The sequence below is a fragment of the Dunckerocampus dactyliophorus genome, chromosome 3 (genome assembly GCF_027744805.1).
Source record: "Dunckerocampus dactyliophorus isolate RoL2022-P2 chromosome 3, RoL_Ddac_1.1, whole genome shotgun sequence".
NCBI classification, from domain to species: Eukaryota; Metazoa; Chordata; class Actinopteri; order Syngnathiformes; family Syngnathidae; genus Dunckerocampus; species Dunckerocampus dactyliophorus.
Genome location: NC_072821.1, coordinates 1,194,616 through 1,209,066, shown reverse-complemented (window position 1 = coordinate 1,209,066; position 14,451 = coordinate 1,194,616). Strand labels below are relative to the sequence as shown.

Sequence of the window (14,451 nt, the reverse complement as noted above, 5' to 3'; positions counted from 1 at the left end):
GGGTGTCAAAGCGGGCATAGAACTCGTTCAGCTCATCTGGAAGTGTGGTTTGGCTGGACGTGGCTACGCTACTCTGCTGTCGATAGTCTGTGATGTGCTGGAGCCCCGCCCACATGCGCCGAGGGTCTGAGGTGGAATAGTAGCCCTCCAGCTTCTGTCTGTACTGTCTTTTGGCCTCCCGTATGGACCTCCTCAGGTCATATCTGGCCTTTTTGTAGTCATCAGCGGTGCCCATGACAAATGCAGTCGAACGAGCACGTAGCTTAGCCCTTACATCACAGTTCATCCACTGTTTTTGGTTAGGGTATTTTCTGTAATACTTGGTGGTGGTAACAGTCTCTATACATGTGCTAATGTAGCCAGTAACAGCAGAAGCATATTCATCCAAATCAACAGTACAATCTTCCCTCCCCGCTGCAGTTTTAAACACATCCCAGTTTGTGCAGCCAAAGCAGTCCTGAAGTATTTGATCAGTTTCTTCATTCCACACTTTAACTGCTGTACGTACAGGGGGAGCTTGTTTAAGAAGTTGTCTGTATGTTGGATAAAGGAATATGGAGATGTGGTCAGCCTTTCCAAAGTGGGGTCTTGGAACAGCCTTCAAAGCACCTTTCATGTTGCAGTAGACTTGGTCCAGGATGTTATTTTCCCTTGTCGGAAAGCTCACATGCTGGTAATATTTGGGGAGGACAGTCCTGAGGTTACAGTGGTTGAAATCGCCAGATATAATGAATACAGCGTCTGGGTGTTTGGTCTCGTGTTTATCAATGATGTCATGCAGGAGGCCTAGTGCATTAGCAGTGTTAGCTCGTGGTGGGATGTAAACAGCAGTTAAATACACAGCGCTAAACTCACGAGGCAAATAAAAAGGTCTGCATTTCACCATCAGCAGCTCAATGTCCTGCGAGCAGTGCTTTTCCATCGTCTGTACGTCTGTGCACCACCGTTTGTTTACGTAAACACAGACGCCGCCACCTCTATGTTTACCAGACGCTAAAGTCCCATCTCCCCGGTAAGCAGCAAATGATTCCAACTGGATCGCCGAGTCCGGTATATCCTCCGTCAGCCAGGTTTCTGTGAAGGTGAGGACACAGCATTCCCTGATCTCACGTTGAGCTGTAATCCTTGCTCGTAGTTCGTCCATCTTGTTTTCAAGAGAGCGGACGTTGGCTAGCAGCAAGCTTGGTAGCGGTGGCCTAGTCGCTCTAGCTTTTAGCCTAGCATGCAGGCCGGCTCGCTTGCCTCGTTTACGCCTCGGATGCTTTGCTCGCCGGGTATTCAGCTCACCAGGCCCGCAGGCTGCTGCGTTCTCCCGGCGCAGAAGAAAGGCAAAGTCTGAGAGGCTAAATGAAAGTTCATGGTGAACCCTGCCGATGTTCAAAAGTGTCTCCCTGTTGTAATGTACTGCGTGAGTGTGTTGAATGTCCAAAATGAACAATAAAATAGCAAAAAATAGAAAAACACGGGAGAGTGTCACAGAGACGTCTGCCACGGAGGGCGCCATCTTTGATTGTTACTGCTCATCGTACAAATCGTGTTGCCTGATGCTTGCGATCCGTGACTGCCATGAAACAGAACGACAGATGACATAATTTACACACACGGAGTACAAATAGAGTTGCCTAACACGTGACTGCGCAAAATGGATGTAGACGCGTTCGGAGAACCGATGGTGGTTCCGATACGGATCATGTCTTGACAGCTGGCTAGCAAGCCGGAGTTATCCACCTAGCTTCTGGTCTTCAGACACCAAATGTGTCTTTTAAAAAGAGAAGCAATGGGGTTAGTTTTCAGTTCTCTTTTTTTGTCTGACGGGGAAGCCACAAGTGGCTACCGCATTCACGAGATACGTGCCAACTTAGCAGCAATGCTAGCTCACTTTTTGAAAAGTGTCATCTCACAACTCTGAAACAATGAAAGCAGAAGCAGGAACAAATGATCAGATGCTTGAAATTTATTGCAACGACTGTGAAAGTGTGTTTGTGATGACGTGGAGACAAACGAAGTGGCTGCTCTTGTTGACTCTTGGAGAAGCAAACAATCACATTGCCAACTGGCACGCCACAGAACTCATCGCACCACACGGGGTGTCGTTCCACGCACCCCAGGCTGGACAAAGACAGGAGAAGACATTCAGTGTCATGCTGAGACAGACGTCCAGATGTTTAGTTGAACTTACTGCCAGAATTCATCCACACGCAGTTCTCGCCATTGTTGTAGTTGTCGGGCTGACCTTTAGCCCACGGAGCAAACTCCACTGCTCCGCTTCCATCAGCCCTCTTGAAACTACCATCCTGAAACAAAGACAACCACTGGGATCTCTTCATCCGCTCATCATCACCAACATCATCATCAGTGTGTTGGCTGCTTACTGCTCCTCTTTCAGCGCCGACCCAGTAGTGGAGTCGTCGTGGGTACACCCGTAACATCATACACAGCAGCTTGTTGTGCTCCTCCTCATTTTGCACTTTGACCAAATGACCTCGGAATATTTGACACGTCATCTGATAGAAGGACAACGAACATGTTTAGAACCAGAAGATGTTTATTTCTGCTGCTTTTGTCTGCTGATGTTTCACCTCTGCGTTGGCGAAATCCTTTTCTATGGTCAATAATTTGACGCAGCTGTTTTCATTCAGGCGGTACACCCCACACACGTCACTTTCACATTCTTCCAGCTCAATGTTGGAACACAGAGTATTCAACCCATCAAAGTCGTCTGTGACACACAAACACCGTCAGTCTTTGTCTGCTGCTCGCCAGAGTCGGTATTGCTGACGCTTTGCTTATTACAAGATTAAGCAAAGGCCGACGCGACCATCAGCGCCCCCATCAGGAGGACAGTTGTCACAGCAGAAGGCATGGCTCAGGATGAGTCTGACCTGGGAACAGCACGACGCTCATTTTTCTGCATCAACCTCTGCCATGTTTCTCTTCTACTCACCGGAGATGTGTCCTTTTCAATCTGGCTCCACCGTCTTCAGCCTCACCTCAAGATCTGGGCTCTTAAATACCTTCAATGACGCCTGCAGGCCAACCGCTTGATTTGTCACATTAACATGGCAGCACCTTTTGTTTTTTTTTTCTTCTTTGTTAAATTTGATCAGGCAAATAACGTTAACGTCTGATTTGTCTACCTGGTGGAGTCAGTTCTCCGTTTGAAGGCAGGGACAATAAGGTAGCTTACCTGCAGCCATCTGGTGTGTCCTATTGTGTTGCTTATTTAATCAGTAAGTAGCACTGAATGTCTACACTCAATATCAAATTGGTTAGGATAGGTTTTGCCAGTGCAGACTGCATATAGAGGTGAAAACAACATCTTTCATTCTTTCAGACGTTCCCAGCACGCTCTCACCACACGTTTGGGTCTGCCCGGTCTGTCTGGTATCCTCCCCTGCTGTCTAATCCAACTCATCACCAGGTGGTGACAGTTGGCAACTCAGCCCCCTCTCTTTGGGTACAGAACATGCGGACGCAGATCTGATGATACGACTCCAAAGTCAGTCATAGACCTGCGGCCTAGGGTGTCCTAGTGACAGGTGCACCTATGGACATCCTTATGTTTGAACATGGTGTTCGTTATATCCAAACTGTGGTTCGCACAGAAGTCCAGTAACATTACACGTTCAGATTGGGGGGTGGGCCTGTCTCCCAATCACACCCGTCCAGGTCAAACTGTCATTGCCCATGTGGGCGTTGAGGTCCCACAGTAAAACTACAGAGTCACTAGCAGGTATGCCGAAGAGCATCTGATAGACTCCAAGAAGGATGGGTACTCTGAGCTGCCGTGTGGCGCGGAAGCGCAAACGACAGTCAGGACCCTTCCCCCAACCCAAAGGAATAGGGAAGTAACCCTCTCGTTCACTGAGGATGTCTCCAACACAGAGGCACCAAGACGGGGGGCTGTTAATAAGCCCACACCAGCTCGCCGCCTCTTCCCTGCAGCAACTCCAGTGTAGCGCAAGGTTCAGCTCCTCCCAAGAAGTTTGGTCGCTGAACCCAAACTGTGGGTCGATGTGAATCTGACTACGTTTAGCCGGAATGTCTCAACTTCTCACGCAAGCTTTGGCTCCTTCCCCACCAGAGAAGTGACGTTCCATGTCCCAAGAACCAGACCAGGTTGCCCAGTCACCCGCCCTCGACCTCTACCCAACACGGATTGAGCGGACCTTTATGCTTGCCCCCGCAGTTAGTGGGTCTGCGGAGGGGAGAGCCCGTGAGCTTCTTTGGCCTGGACACAGCCGGGCCCCATCTCAATCTTTATCGTTTTGCTTTCGTTTAAAACACCGTTTTCACGTATGATTTTTGTCCTCTGATTTTCTGTTGTTGTACACTCTTGATCAAAATTTTGAGACCAGTTGAAAAATTGCAAAAATGTACATTTTGTACTGTTGGATCTTAAAGGGTCCCTGATATGATTCATCACCTTTGCTTAAACATGTTATATTTTGTTTGTAATTGTGTTCTGCATTGTTCGAGTTTTGAAAGCGAATGGTAAATTTGCATAAATTACATTTATTTAGTTCATCGCGCCGGTCGTGACGAGCTCGATCTTGCAGTTCAGCCTCATTTCCGGAAGTGACGCCATCGGGGTACTATCACTACTATCACAAACATAGTGGTGTTCGACACGGAGGATGCGTACAGTGATCATAGCCAACATTTGAGCGATGTGTCGATAGTTTTTGAGGAGGAAGAACTTGCAAAAAAATGAATGTAATTCACCAATGCTTTGGTTGCATTATTTTTAATGCTTTGAAGAGCTATTTTCATAACCATATTCAATTCCACAAATTCATGTTTGAAACAAAAGCTTATTTAAAAAAAAGAAAAAAAAAAAGGATTGGTACCCTATCGGATGGGATCGGCAAGACTATAAAAAAAAAAAAATCAGATCTGATCCGAAGCAAAAAATGTGGATCGGGAAATCCCCGGTTAGTTCATTGCTCTTTTTTTGTCCAACTTGGAAGCTCAAAGTGGCTACCACGTTCACCAGGTACGTGCTAAGTTAGCAGTAATGCTGGCTCACTTTTTTAAAAGTGTCATTTCACAACTCTGCTTTCTTGTTGTCATTGTAACGATTATTTCTTGTCCTGAAAACACTAGTCGTGTTTAATTAACATAAACACAAGTAGGACTGAGGTCTATTTAAGAAAGGTATTTATTTTATTCTGTTAATTTTGTTATTTTGCACCAAACAAAAAATCAAATACATTTGAATGGGAATATTTGTTTCCCAAGCATCCCATGTAAATATGTGTCTAATTAAATTCAATTTTAGATAGCCATTATTACCAGTTAGTCCCTCCCCTTCCGCTACGTAGACTCTTGAGGATGGTACTGTAAGTGTCCAGCATTGCACACTCATCATTTGGCCATTGTGAGTGCTGCGTCTCAGTATGAACACACTTTTGCACTCAAACTGCCACGTGTAAGTAGAGAAAATGCGCAAATTGAGACACAGCCGGGAAGCTACGCTAACAAATGCTTGTGAAAAATGAGTGGTTTTGGTGTTGGATGCACGTTAAACAAATGAAACCAAAAGCAGGAACAAATTATCTGGTGCTTGAAGTTTATTGCAATGCTTGTAAAAGCATCGAGGAGACAAACTGTGCGGCTGCTCTTGGTGACTCTTGGAGAATCACATTGCGATCTGACACACCACAGAATTCATTGTACTACACGTGCCGTCGCACCATGCACCCCAGCCTGGACAACGACAGGAGACGACATTCAATGTCGTGCTGAGACAGACGTCCAGAGAGATGTTTTCGTCAAACTTACTGCCAGAGTTCATCCACACGCAGATCTCTTTGTTAAAGTTGTCGGGCTGACCTTCACGCCACGGCGCAAACTCCACTGGTCCGCTTCCATCAAACCAGTAGAAAACATCATCCTGAAACAAAGACAACCGTTTTGATCTCTTCATCCACTCATCATCTCCATCATCATCAGTGCGTTGACTGCTTACATCTCCCCTCACAGCGCTGACCCAGTAGTGGAGCCGGAAAGGGAACAGCCGGTACATCATACACAGCAGCTTGTTGTGCTCTTCCTCATTTTGCACTTTGACCAACTTGCCTTGGAAAGTTCGACACAATTGCTGATGGGAGGACAAAGAAGAAGTTCAGAACCAGAAGACATTTATTTATTGCTGCTGCTCTTGTTTGCTGATGACCTGTGCGTTGATGAAATCCCTTTCCATGGTCATTACTTTGACACAGCTGTTTTCATTCAGGCGGTACACCCCACACACGTCACTTTCACATTCCTCCAGCTCCATGTTGGAACACAGAGTATCCAACCCATCCATGTCGTCTGTGACACACAAACACCGTCAGTCTTTGTCTGCGTCTAGTCAGAGTCAGTATTGCTGACGCTTTGCTTATTACAAGATTGAGCAAAGGCCGAGGCGACCAAACGCAACATAGAGTACATATAAAAATGCAATCATATAAATATAATTTTACAATACTATAAAAGTAAAATCATGAAAAATATTGATTAAAAAAGTAGACAAAATCAATATTAATAACTAAATTACAATGTATATAGAAATATTTTTAAAAATAATATTAAAATAATTGTCCTTTTGACATGCATTATTTCAAGGCTTTCGCGGGCCACATAAAAATGATATGACAGGCCAAATCCGGCCCCCGGGCCTTGAGTTTGACACCTGTGTCATAACAAAATGGGAGCAAAAACAAAAGTATGGCATTTATATTTTTGTTGAGTGTATTTCATCTAATATGTCTATCCAAAATCGAGTCCTGACTAGAACCAGGAAATATGAGCATATTAGTCCAGTACTCAGGTCTCTGCTCTGGCTTCCTGTCGCTCAGAGAATAGACTTTAAAACAGCTCTCCTTGTGTACAACTCTTTTCATGGTCTTGCGCCAAAGTATGTCTCTGACATGTTAGAGGCACATGAACCACCTCGGGCTCTGAGAAGTTCAGGGAGGGGTGTCCTGTGGGTGCCCATAGTCAGGACTAAACACGGTGAGGCTGCGTTTCAGTTTTAGGCCACCAAAGTCTGGAACAATCTTCCAGAAGATGTGCGACTATCCTCACCTCGGCAATGTTCAAATCCTTTTTTTTTTGTTTTATGGAATAATTTATAGGATTTATAGGACTGTAAAGCACTTTGAATGACCTTGTGCATGAATTGTGCTCTAGAAATACTGTTTGCCTATGCTTTCCATCGCTACAGGTTGCGCCTTTAAAATTAATCCCTCCCCTTCCGCTGCGAACCCAAGATGGCGACTCTTGAGGGTGGAAAGTGTCCAGCACTGCACACTCATCATTTTGGCCATCATGAGTGCAACATCTCAGTGTGAACACACTTATGCACTCAAACTGCAAAGTGTAAGTACGAAAATCTGCAAATGGAGACACAGCAGTGAAGCTATGCTAACAAATGCCCATGAAAGAGCAGTGGTTTTGATGTTGGACGCACGTGAAACAAATGAAACCAGAAGCAGGAACAAATGATCAGAGCTTGACGTTTATTGCAATGCCTGTAAAAGTGTGTTTGTGATGACGTGGAGACAAACTGAGTGGCTGCTCTTGTTGACTCTTGGAGAAGCAAACGAATCACATTGCGATCTGGCACGCCACAGAAGCCATCGCACCACACGGGGTGTCGTTCCATGGACCCCAGGCTGGACAAAGACAGGAGAAGACATTCAGTGTCATGCTGAGACAGACGTCCAGACGTCCAAAGATGTTTAGTCAAACTTACCGCCAGAGTTCATCCACACACAGTGCTCTTCATTGTTAAATCTGTCGGGCTGACCTTCACGCCATGGAGCAAACTCCACTGGTCCGCTTCCGTCATCCCAGTGGAAACCACCATCCTGAAACAAAGACAACCACTGGGATCTCTTCATCCGCTCATCATCACCAACATCATCATCAGTGTGTTGGCTGCTTACTGCTCCTCTTTCAGCGCCGACCCAGTAGTGGAGTCGTCGTGGGTACACCCGTAACATCATACACAGCAGCTTGTTGTGCTCCTCCTCATTTTGCACTTTGACCAAATGACCTCGGAATATTTGACACGTCATCTGATAGAAGGACAACGAACATGTTTAGAACCAGAAGATGTTTATTTCTGCTGCTTTTGTCTGCTGATGTTTCACCTCTGCGTTGGCGAAATCCTTTTCTATGGTCAATAATTTGACGCAGCTGTTTTCATTCAGGCGGTACACCCCACACACGTCACTTTCACATTCTTCCAGCTCAATGTTGGTACACAGAGTATTCAACCCATCGAAGTCGTCTGTGACACACAAACACTGTCAGTCTTTGTCTGCTGCTCGCCAGAGTCGGTATTGCTGACGCTTTGCTTATTACAAGATTGAGCAATGGCACACGTGACCATCAGCGCCCCCATCAGGAGGACAGTCGTCACAGCAGAAGGCATGGCTCAGGATGAGTCTGACCTGGGAACAGCACATCACTCATTTTTCTGATCAACCTCTGCCATGTTTCTCTTCTACTCACCGGAGATGTGTCCTTTTCAATCTGGCTCCACCGTCTTCAGCCTCACCTCAAGATCTGGGCTCTTAAATACCTTCAATGACGCCTGCAGGCCCACCGCTTGATTTGTCACATTAACATGGTAGCACCTCTTTTTTTTTCCTTTGTTAAATTGATCAGGCAAATACCGTTAACGTCTGATTTGTCTACCCGTTGGAGCCAGGGACTCAGTTCTCCGTTTGAGGCCAGGAAAAATAACGCAGCTTACATGCGGCCATCAGATGTGTCCTATTGTGTTGCTTAATCAATCAGTAAATAGCACTGAATGTCTATGCTCAGTATTAATTTGGTTAATATATGCACGGGACTTCGTATAGAAAAAGCATACAGTCGGCAAGTCTGCCCTGTGCCAACAAGGTGCTGCAAGACACACAAAGACGCCGCATTCAGGAGTTTGCCTGACTTGGTGTGACTTAGGGGCTATCCACACTGAAACGTTTTCAGGTCAAGACGGCAAAGTATCGTATTTGGGCCACACGGAAACCGCATTCTGGGTGACCTGAAATTGTATTTTTTGGAAAACGGCTGCCAGAGTGGGAAAATCTGAGAGCGCATGCTTGTCATTTCCGTGTAGACAAGCAAACCGCTACTTTCTGAAAACGATGACGTCGTGGCCAGAAGTGAGCTTTGACGACAAGCCAACATAATATCTGATATCTATCTAATATCTATATATTGTCTTACGCTACAAAATCATTCGCAGAAGTCATTCCGCTTCGTCGTAAGTCTAGACAAGCCGGCCAAGCGGAAGACGGCAGATTTATGTGCACGCGTTCTTTTTTTGTTCTACAGTTTTGTGTGTCGCGTGGTTCTGTCCGTGTGTTTACAGCGCCACATGCAGGTGTTCCTTGCGTATTACATCGTTCTCACTCAGTGATCTGGTCTCATCTGGATGCAACTATTTACTAATCCAGCACAGGGTGGACGCAAATTGTTTTCAAACCGCCAAAATAAAATCTGAGGAACGTTTCCATGTGAACAGGGCCTTACTGTAGTCTTTTGTATGCTAATCTTGTCAGTGAAGGGCCAAACAGTGGATCTCAGTGGAAATATTGAGAGAACTGGTGGGGAAAAAAAAGTTGCATGACAGTGTTCCCTTGTTTATTGCGGGGGTTCCCAAAATAGCCCGCAGTAAGTGAGACCCGCGAAGCAGCCAACTTTATTTGTTTCCAATGATTCTATATGTTTTAAGGCTGTAAAACCCCTCACCATACACTTGATACACTTTTCTCAGACAGGCAATAACATTTTGTCACATTTGTCTCTGGTTTAAACAAGACAAGTTCAAATTTTAATGATCAACCTACGAGGTGGGCTGCACGGTGGTTAGCATGTTGGCCACACAGTCACAGTCTGGAGATGGGGAAGACCTGGTCTCCCTTGGGCATTTCTGTGTGGAGTTTGCATGTTCTCCCCGTGCGTGTGTGGGTTTTCTCCGGGTACTCCGGTTTCCTCCCACATTCCAAAAACATGCATGTTAGGCAAGTATGTAAATTTGATAAGCCCAACACATTCTGTACTGCACAGGAAGGCGCGGAGGAGTTTGATTGACAATGGTCTACTGTCCTTTAGCCCTTCAGGACGCAGAACACAATGCACGTTCATATGCTGTAGAAAAAAAAAAGCAGTAGTCGCTGGGGTTACACAAGTAAGGAGTTTGGCTTCTCAAAGCAATATGCAATCAGAAGAGTAATACATTTGCAGCACAAAAAGAACTTCTGGAAAAAATCTGACCTCACAAATCACCCTGCGTACTGTAACCCCTGCGCACTGTCGCCTGTCCATTCTTGTGTTTGTGACGAAGATGCTCGCATCTTCTTGTTTACGCGTGTGTTCCACAGAGGAAGAAGATGCGAGCATCTTCGTCACATACACAGCCTTACCGGAGCATCCTTGCTCGCCGCATTGATTTCACGTTGCAACGTCGTAGAAAGGAACGCCTACGCCTGGCGCTAGCTTTTCCAAACTCACAAATAAAAACAGCAGCGGTGGCAGCATGTCAAATATGTAGCCTTACCTTTCGGTAGTGTCTGAGGCGGTGAGAGCGCGACGCTGATGCGCTACGGGCGAGTCTGTGGTGACGCTAGCCGATGTAGTATGGCTAAGTGTCAATACGCCAGTAATGTAGTTCGTCATAACAATGTTAATAATAATAACAATGTCTCTAGCTTTGTTAATATGCACCTCACGTCATATCTAAAAACACAAATATCTCACCTCTTCTTTCTTTTTTGTCAACGTAGTTTCAAGAGTGTTGGAAGTTTGATACGCCTGCGCTATCATAAACCTGGACACTGAATTTATACTGTTTGATACTGTCCTGTTTAAGCAGGGCAAGTGGCCAGCACTGCACACTGACCATTTTTGGTGCAACATCCGGGGACTGACCTCCTGGACTTCCAAGTGTGAACACACTTATACACTAAAACTGCTGAGTTTAAGTACGGAAATGGGCAAATGGAGACACGGCCATGAAGCTAAGCTAACAAGTGTTCATGCAAGAGCAGTGGTTTTGATGTTGGATGCACGTGAAACAAAATGACACCAGAAGCAGGAACAAATCTGATGCTTGAAATTTATTGCAATGACTGTAAACGTGTGTTTGTGCTCACAAGTAGACCAACTGAGCGACGATCACACTAGGACCTGACACGCCACAGAACTCGCCTCATAACACGCGCCGTCGTTCCACGCACCCCAGGCTGGACAAAGACAGGAGACAAGGTTCAGTGTCATGCTGGGACAGACGTCTAGCGAGAGGTTTCATCCAACTTACTGCCAGAGTTCATCCACACGCAGTCCTCTTCGCCCTCATAGTTGTCGGGCTGTCCTTCACGCCATGGAGCAAACTCCACTGGCCCGCTTCCATCAAACCAGTAGAAATAACCATCCTGAAACAAAGACAACCGTTGTGATGTCTTCATCAACTTATCGTCATCATCAGCGTGTTGGCTGCTTACTTCTCTTCTTACAGCACCGATCCAGTAGTGGATTCGCCTCGGGAACACCCGTATCATCATACATAGCAGCTTCTTGTGCTCCTCCTCAGTTTGCACTTTTACCAAATTACCATTGATGAGTTCACACCCCATCTGATAGGTGGACAGTGAAGACGTTTACAACCAGAAGGTGTTTATTTCTGCTGATTGTGTTTGCTGATGTTTCACCTGTGCGTTTTCGAAATCCCTTTCCAAGGTTAATACTTTGACACAGCTGAACTCGTTCAGGCGGTAAAACCCGCACGGCTCATCACCGCATTCTTCCAGCTCCACGTCGGCACACATAGCTCTCACCCCTTGAGAGTCGTCTGTGACACACAAACACCGTCACTTTCTGTCTGCGCTCGTCAGAGTCGGTATTGTTTGAGTTTTGCTTCTCACAAGATTGAGCAAAGGCAGACGCGACCATCAGCGCCCCCATCAGGAGGACAGTCGTCACAGCAGAAGGCATGTCTCAGGATGAGTCTGACCTGGGAACAGCACGACGCTCATTTTTCTGATCAACCTCTGCCATGTTTCTCTTCTACTAACCGGAGATGTGTCCTTTTCAATCTGGCTCCACCGTCTTCAGCCTCACCTCAAGATCTGGGCTCTTAAATACCTTCAAAAAAAAAAAAAAAAAAAAAAAAAAAAAAAAATACCTTCAATGACGCCTGCAGGCCAGCATTTGCATTTGAAGATTGGTCACATTAACATGGCAGCACCTTTTTTTTACTCTTTGGTAAATTTGATCAGGCAAATAACGTTAACGTCTGATTTGTCTTCCTGGTGGAGTCAAGCACTCAGTTCTCCGTTTGAGGCCAGGAAAAATAACATCCAGTAGCTTACACGCAACCATCTGGTGTGTTGCTTATTCAATCAGTAAATAGCACTGAACACACACATTTAGAGGTGAAAACAACATGAACAACATACACCAGAGAGCTAGCTACGGGTGAAAACATGCAATTGTGAATCTGAAAGAAGATTCAGCATGAGGATGTCTGTCAACCACTGATGAGCCACTGGCTGTGTCTCAATGGGAATTCTTCCGTCAGTACACTTCAGTAACACTCGTTTATCGCAGTTAATTGGTTCAAGACTTGACGGCGATAAGTACATTTCCCTGAAGTACGATTCGATATTAATAAATTAAATATTTTTGTAGTTATGGTATAGTAAACCTTCTTAATACAGTTTTGAACATTGTTAGAGACTTCTAGACATGAAATAACACCAATTTAGTTACCTTTACATTTGTTTTACCCAACATAGACGATATAATCAGAGAAAATAAGACAAATTAAAGATAAATAGAAGAACATAGACCTTTGCAGGTCCTTGTTTTTTTTCTGGACAGCGTGCTTCCTGCTGTTGTCTAACCAATATAATGATTAGACTGCTTTAATGGGTCCCTGACAGGATACATCAACTTTGCTTAAATATGTTTTATATTGTTTATAATTATGTTCTACATTGTTCAATTTTTTTTTTTTCAGCGAACAGTAAATGAGCAAAAAGTACATTCAGAGTTCATGACCCCAGCCATGACGGACTAGTGCTCGCAGTTCAGCCTCATTTCCAGAAGTGACATCATCGGGGACTATCACACAGGTAAACAAACATGGCGGTGTACGAGACAGAGGGTGTTTACAGTGATTACAGCGAAGATTTCAGCGATGTGTCAATCGTTTTCGGGGAGGAAAAAACATTTGGAGATGAAATAGAGAACTTGCAGCGCATGGACTTAAGCCTTAATGTGAGGATATGTCTGGATCCCAGTATGCAGAGAGGTACACCAGTCGTGATTGAAATGGTCTTTTTAATGCTACTGCACGACAGTTCAGAAACAAAAAACTACGATGCCATGGAAGGGAAAAGGCATTGCGAAAAAATGGAAACGTATGCAACAGAAAAGAACACCAAAGCTGGTCAGGCGGAGCTACGAACAAAGCCGTGGAGGAAAAACCAGACAGGACTGGCTTGGGGGTTCTGCCACGAGGAATCACCGAGTGCCATCCAGTTGCCACAGGTGAGCTAAAAAGGAGTGACAATGAGGCACAGCTGTGCCTGTTCTGTAGCTCCGCCCAACTAGAGATCACCTGGGTCTGTGTGATGACACAAAAGCAGAAAAATGAACAAGGGAAAGGAAATAAGCCACAAATAATCACCTGAACCCAAAATGTAACGCTGGTGCCTAGCCAGGCGTGACACTTAAGACATGGAGATGAAGATTGGTCGCCTTCAAAACCCAGGATGGTAAGTACATTCCTCTGGAGTTGTGTATCCTCAATCATTGTTTTAAATTGGCTTGTTCGTGAGCGTAAAGGGGCTTTTATAGCCTGTTTTCATGGCTATACATGTGGCCTCACGTCAACGAATGTTTGCCGTCGCCGCTGCCTCCCACAGTAAACACATCGCTGTGAAAAGATGTTTATATATTATGTATAAAGCTTTGCAGCCTTGTCGCTATTGTGGAATAATGTTTACAAGACGTTAGGTAAACAAGACATGACTCACTCTCTTGTGCCACCTTTGACTTTGACCAACTTTTTTTTGTCTTGTTTTTTTCCTGCAGAATAGCATCATCAACTTTATTTCAGACACATGCATTGTCCATAGAACAATATACACTATATAAAACAAACAAACAAAAAAATCCACACAATTAAAAATGGCTATCTCTTGCTATATAGATTAAGGCGCCAGTGTTTCCACAAACTAGAAAAGAACCTGAATGACCTTTGTTCAGGGTTGGTCAGTACACATATGATGCTGTTTGCAGAGGATGTTAGCCTACACATTCATCTGTACATGAGGTTCCGTAACACAGCAGCACAAGTTGGTACAGCAGCCTGGACAAACATTTGACTGGCACTAGTCCAGCGGGGCACCTTAAGCAGCATCCTCATGCCATCCTTGTATGCCA

The 14,451-nt window shown here is 45.1% G+C and overlaps 4 protein-coding genes across 6 annotated transcripts in view; all 4 read right to left on the bottom strand.

Annotated features, from left to right (window-relative positions):
- The window catches only part of LOC129178182 (perlucin-like protein), a 43,437-nt gene extending 40,467 nt beyond the window's left edge, over nucleotides 1-2,970 (bottom strand). Inside the window, exons 1-5 of one of the 3 annotated variants that reach the window (XM_054770155.1) lie at nucleotides 2,945-2,970; nucleotides 2,580-2,882; nucleotides 2,373-2,504; nucleotides 2,180-2,294; nucleotides 1,955-2,109 (exon numbers count right to left, since the gene is read on the bottom strand). In XM_054770155.1, the coding sequence (XP_054626130.1) occupies nucleotides 2,042-2,109; nucleotides 2,180-2,294; nucleotides 2,373-2,504 (315 nt within the window). In that variant the 5' untranslated portion in view covers nucleotides 2,580-2,882; nucleotides 2,945-2,970 and the 3' untranslated portion in view covers nucleotides 1,955-2,041. The other 2 variants (XM_054770154.1, XR_008569759.1) reach the window with 2 other exon arrangements.
- Nucleotides 2,971-5,474: 2,504 nt separating this feature from the next.
- On the bottom strand, nucleotides 5,475-6,291 carry LOC129179075 (C-type isolectin Sp-CL4-like). The gene is made up of 4 exons (XM_054771905.1): nucleotides 6,179-6,291; nucleotides 5,972-6,103; nucleotides 5,785-5,896; nucleotides 5,475-5,709 (listed from the first exon to the last, which is right to left on the bottom strand). The coding sequence occupies exons 1-4, from the start codon at nucleotides 6,281-6,283 to the stop codon at nucleotides 5,642-5,644; spliced, it is 417 nt and encodes a 138-aa protein (XP_054627880.1). The 5' UTR covers nucleotides 6,284-6,291; the 3' UTR covers nucleotides 5,475-5,641.
- A 1,215-nt stretch (nucleotides 6,292-7,506) lies between these two features.
- On the bottom strand, nucleotides 7,507-8,552 carry LOC129178904 (C-type isolectin Sp-CL4-like). Its single transcript, XM_054771581.1, has 5 exons — nucleotides 8,359-8,552; nucleotides 8,145-8,284; nucleotides 7,938-8,069; nucleotides 7,745-7,859; nucleotides 7,507-7,664 (listed from the first exon to the last, which is right to left on the bottom strand). Exons 1-5 carry the CDS (start codon nucleotides 8,426-8,428, stop codon nucleotides 7,597-7,599), a joined length of 525 nt encoding a protein of 174 aa, XP_054627556.1. The 5' UTR covers nucleotides 8,429-8,552; the 3' UTR covers nucleotides 7,507-7,596.
- A 2,560-nt stretch (nucleotides 8,553-11,112) lies between these two features.
- Nucleotides 11,113-14,150, bottom strand: LOC129178952 (C-type isolectin Sp-CL4-like). Its single transcript, XM_054771661.1, has 8 exons — nucleotides 14,043-14,150; nucleotides 13,694-13,942; nucleotides 12,075-12,144; nucleotides 11,925-12,013; nucleotides 11,712-11,851; nucleotides 11,505-11,636; nucleotides 11,321-11,435; nucleotides 11,113-11,246 (listed from the first exon to the last, which is right to left on the bottom strand). The coding sequence occupies exons 4-8, from the start codon at nucleotides 11,992-11,994 to the stop codon at nucleotides 11,179-11,181; spliced, it is 525 nt and encodes a 174-aa protein (XP_054627636.1). The 5' UTR covers nucleotides 11,995-12,013; nucleotides 12,075-12,144; nucleotides 13,694-13,942; nucleotides 14,043-14,150; the 3' UTR covers nucleotides 11,113-11,178.
- Between the last annotated feature and the right edge of the window lie 301 nt (nucleotides 14,151-14,451).

What these genes read in the sequence shown, in the direction of transcription:
- LOC129178952 (XM_054771661.1), bottom strand. Translation starts at nt 11,994, where the DNA reads ATGCCTTCTGCTGTGACGACTGTCCTCCTGATGGGGGCGCTGATGGTC. An exon ending in GGGATTTCGAAAACGCACAG is followed by an intron (nt 11,637 to 11,711) that starts GTGAAACATCAG and finishes TCCACCTATCAG; the next exon opens with ATGGGGTGTGAACTCATCAA. An exon ending in TCGGTGCTGTAAGAAGAGAA is followed by an intron (nt 11,436 to 11,504) that starts GTAAGCAGCCAA and finishes TCTTTGTTTCAG; the next exon opens with GATGGTTATTTCTACTGGTT.
- LOC129178904 (XM_054771581.1), bottom strand. Translation starts at nt 8,428, where the DNA reads ATGCCTTCTGCTGTGACGACTGTCCTCCTGATGGGGGCGCTGATGGTC. An exon ending in TCGGCGCTGAAAGAGGAGCA is followed by an intron (nt 7,860 to 7,937) that starts GTAAGCAGCCAA and finishes TCTTTGTTTCAG; the next exon opens with GATGGTGGTTTCCACTGGGA. An exon ending in TGTGTGGATGAACTCTGGCG is followed by an intron (nt 7,665 to 7,744) that starts GTAAGTTTGACT and finishes GTCTTTGTCCAG; the next exon opens with CCTGGGGTCCATGGAACGAC.
- LOC129179075 (XM_054771905.1), bottom strand. Translation starts at nt 6,283, where the DNA reads ATGGAGCTGGAGGAATGTGAAAGTGACGTGTGTGGGGTGTACCGCCTG. An exon ending in GGGATTTCATCAACGCACAG is followed by an intron (nt 6,104 to 6,178) that starts GTCATCAGCAAA and finishes TCCTCCCATCAG; the next exon opens with CAATTGTGTCGAACTTTCCA. An exon ending in TCAGCGCTGTGAGGGGAGAT is followed by an intron (nt 5,897 to 5,971) that starts GTAAGCAGTCAA and finishes TCTTTGTTTCAG; the next exon opens with GATGATGTTTTCTACTGGTT.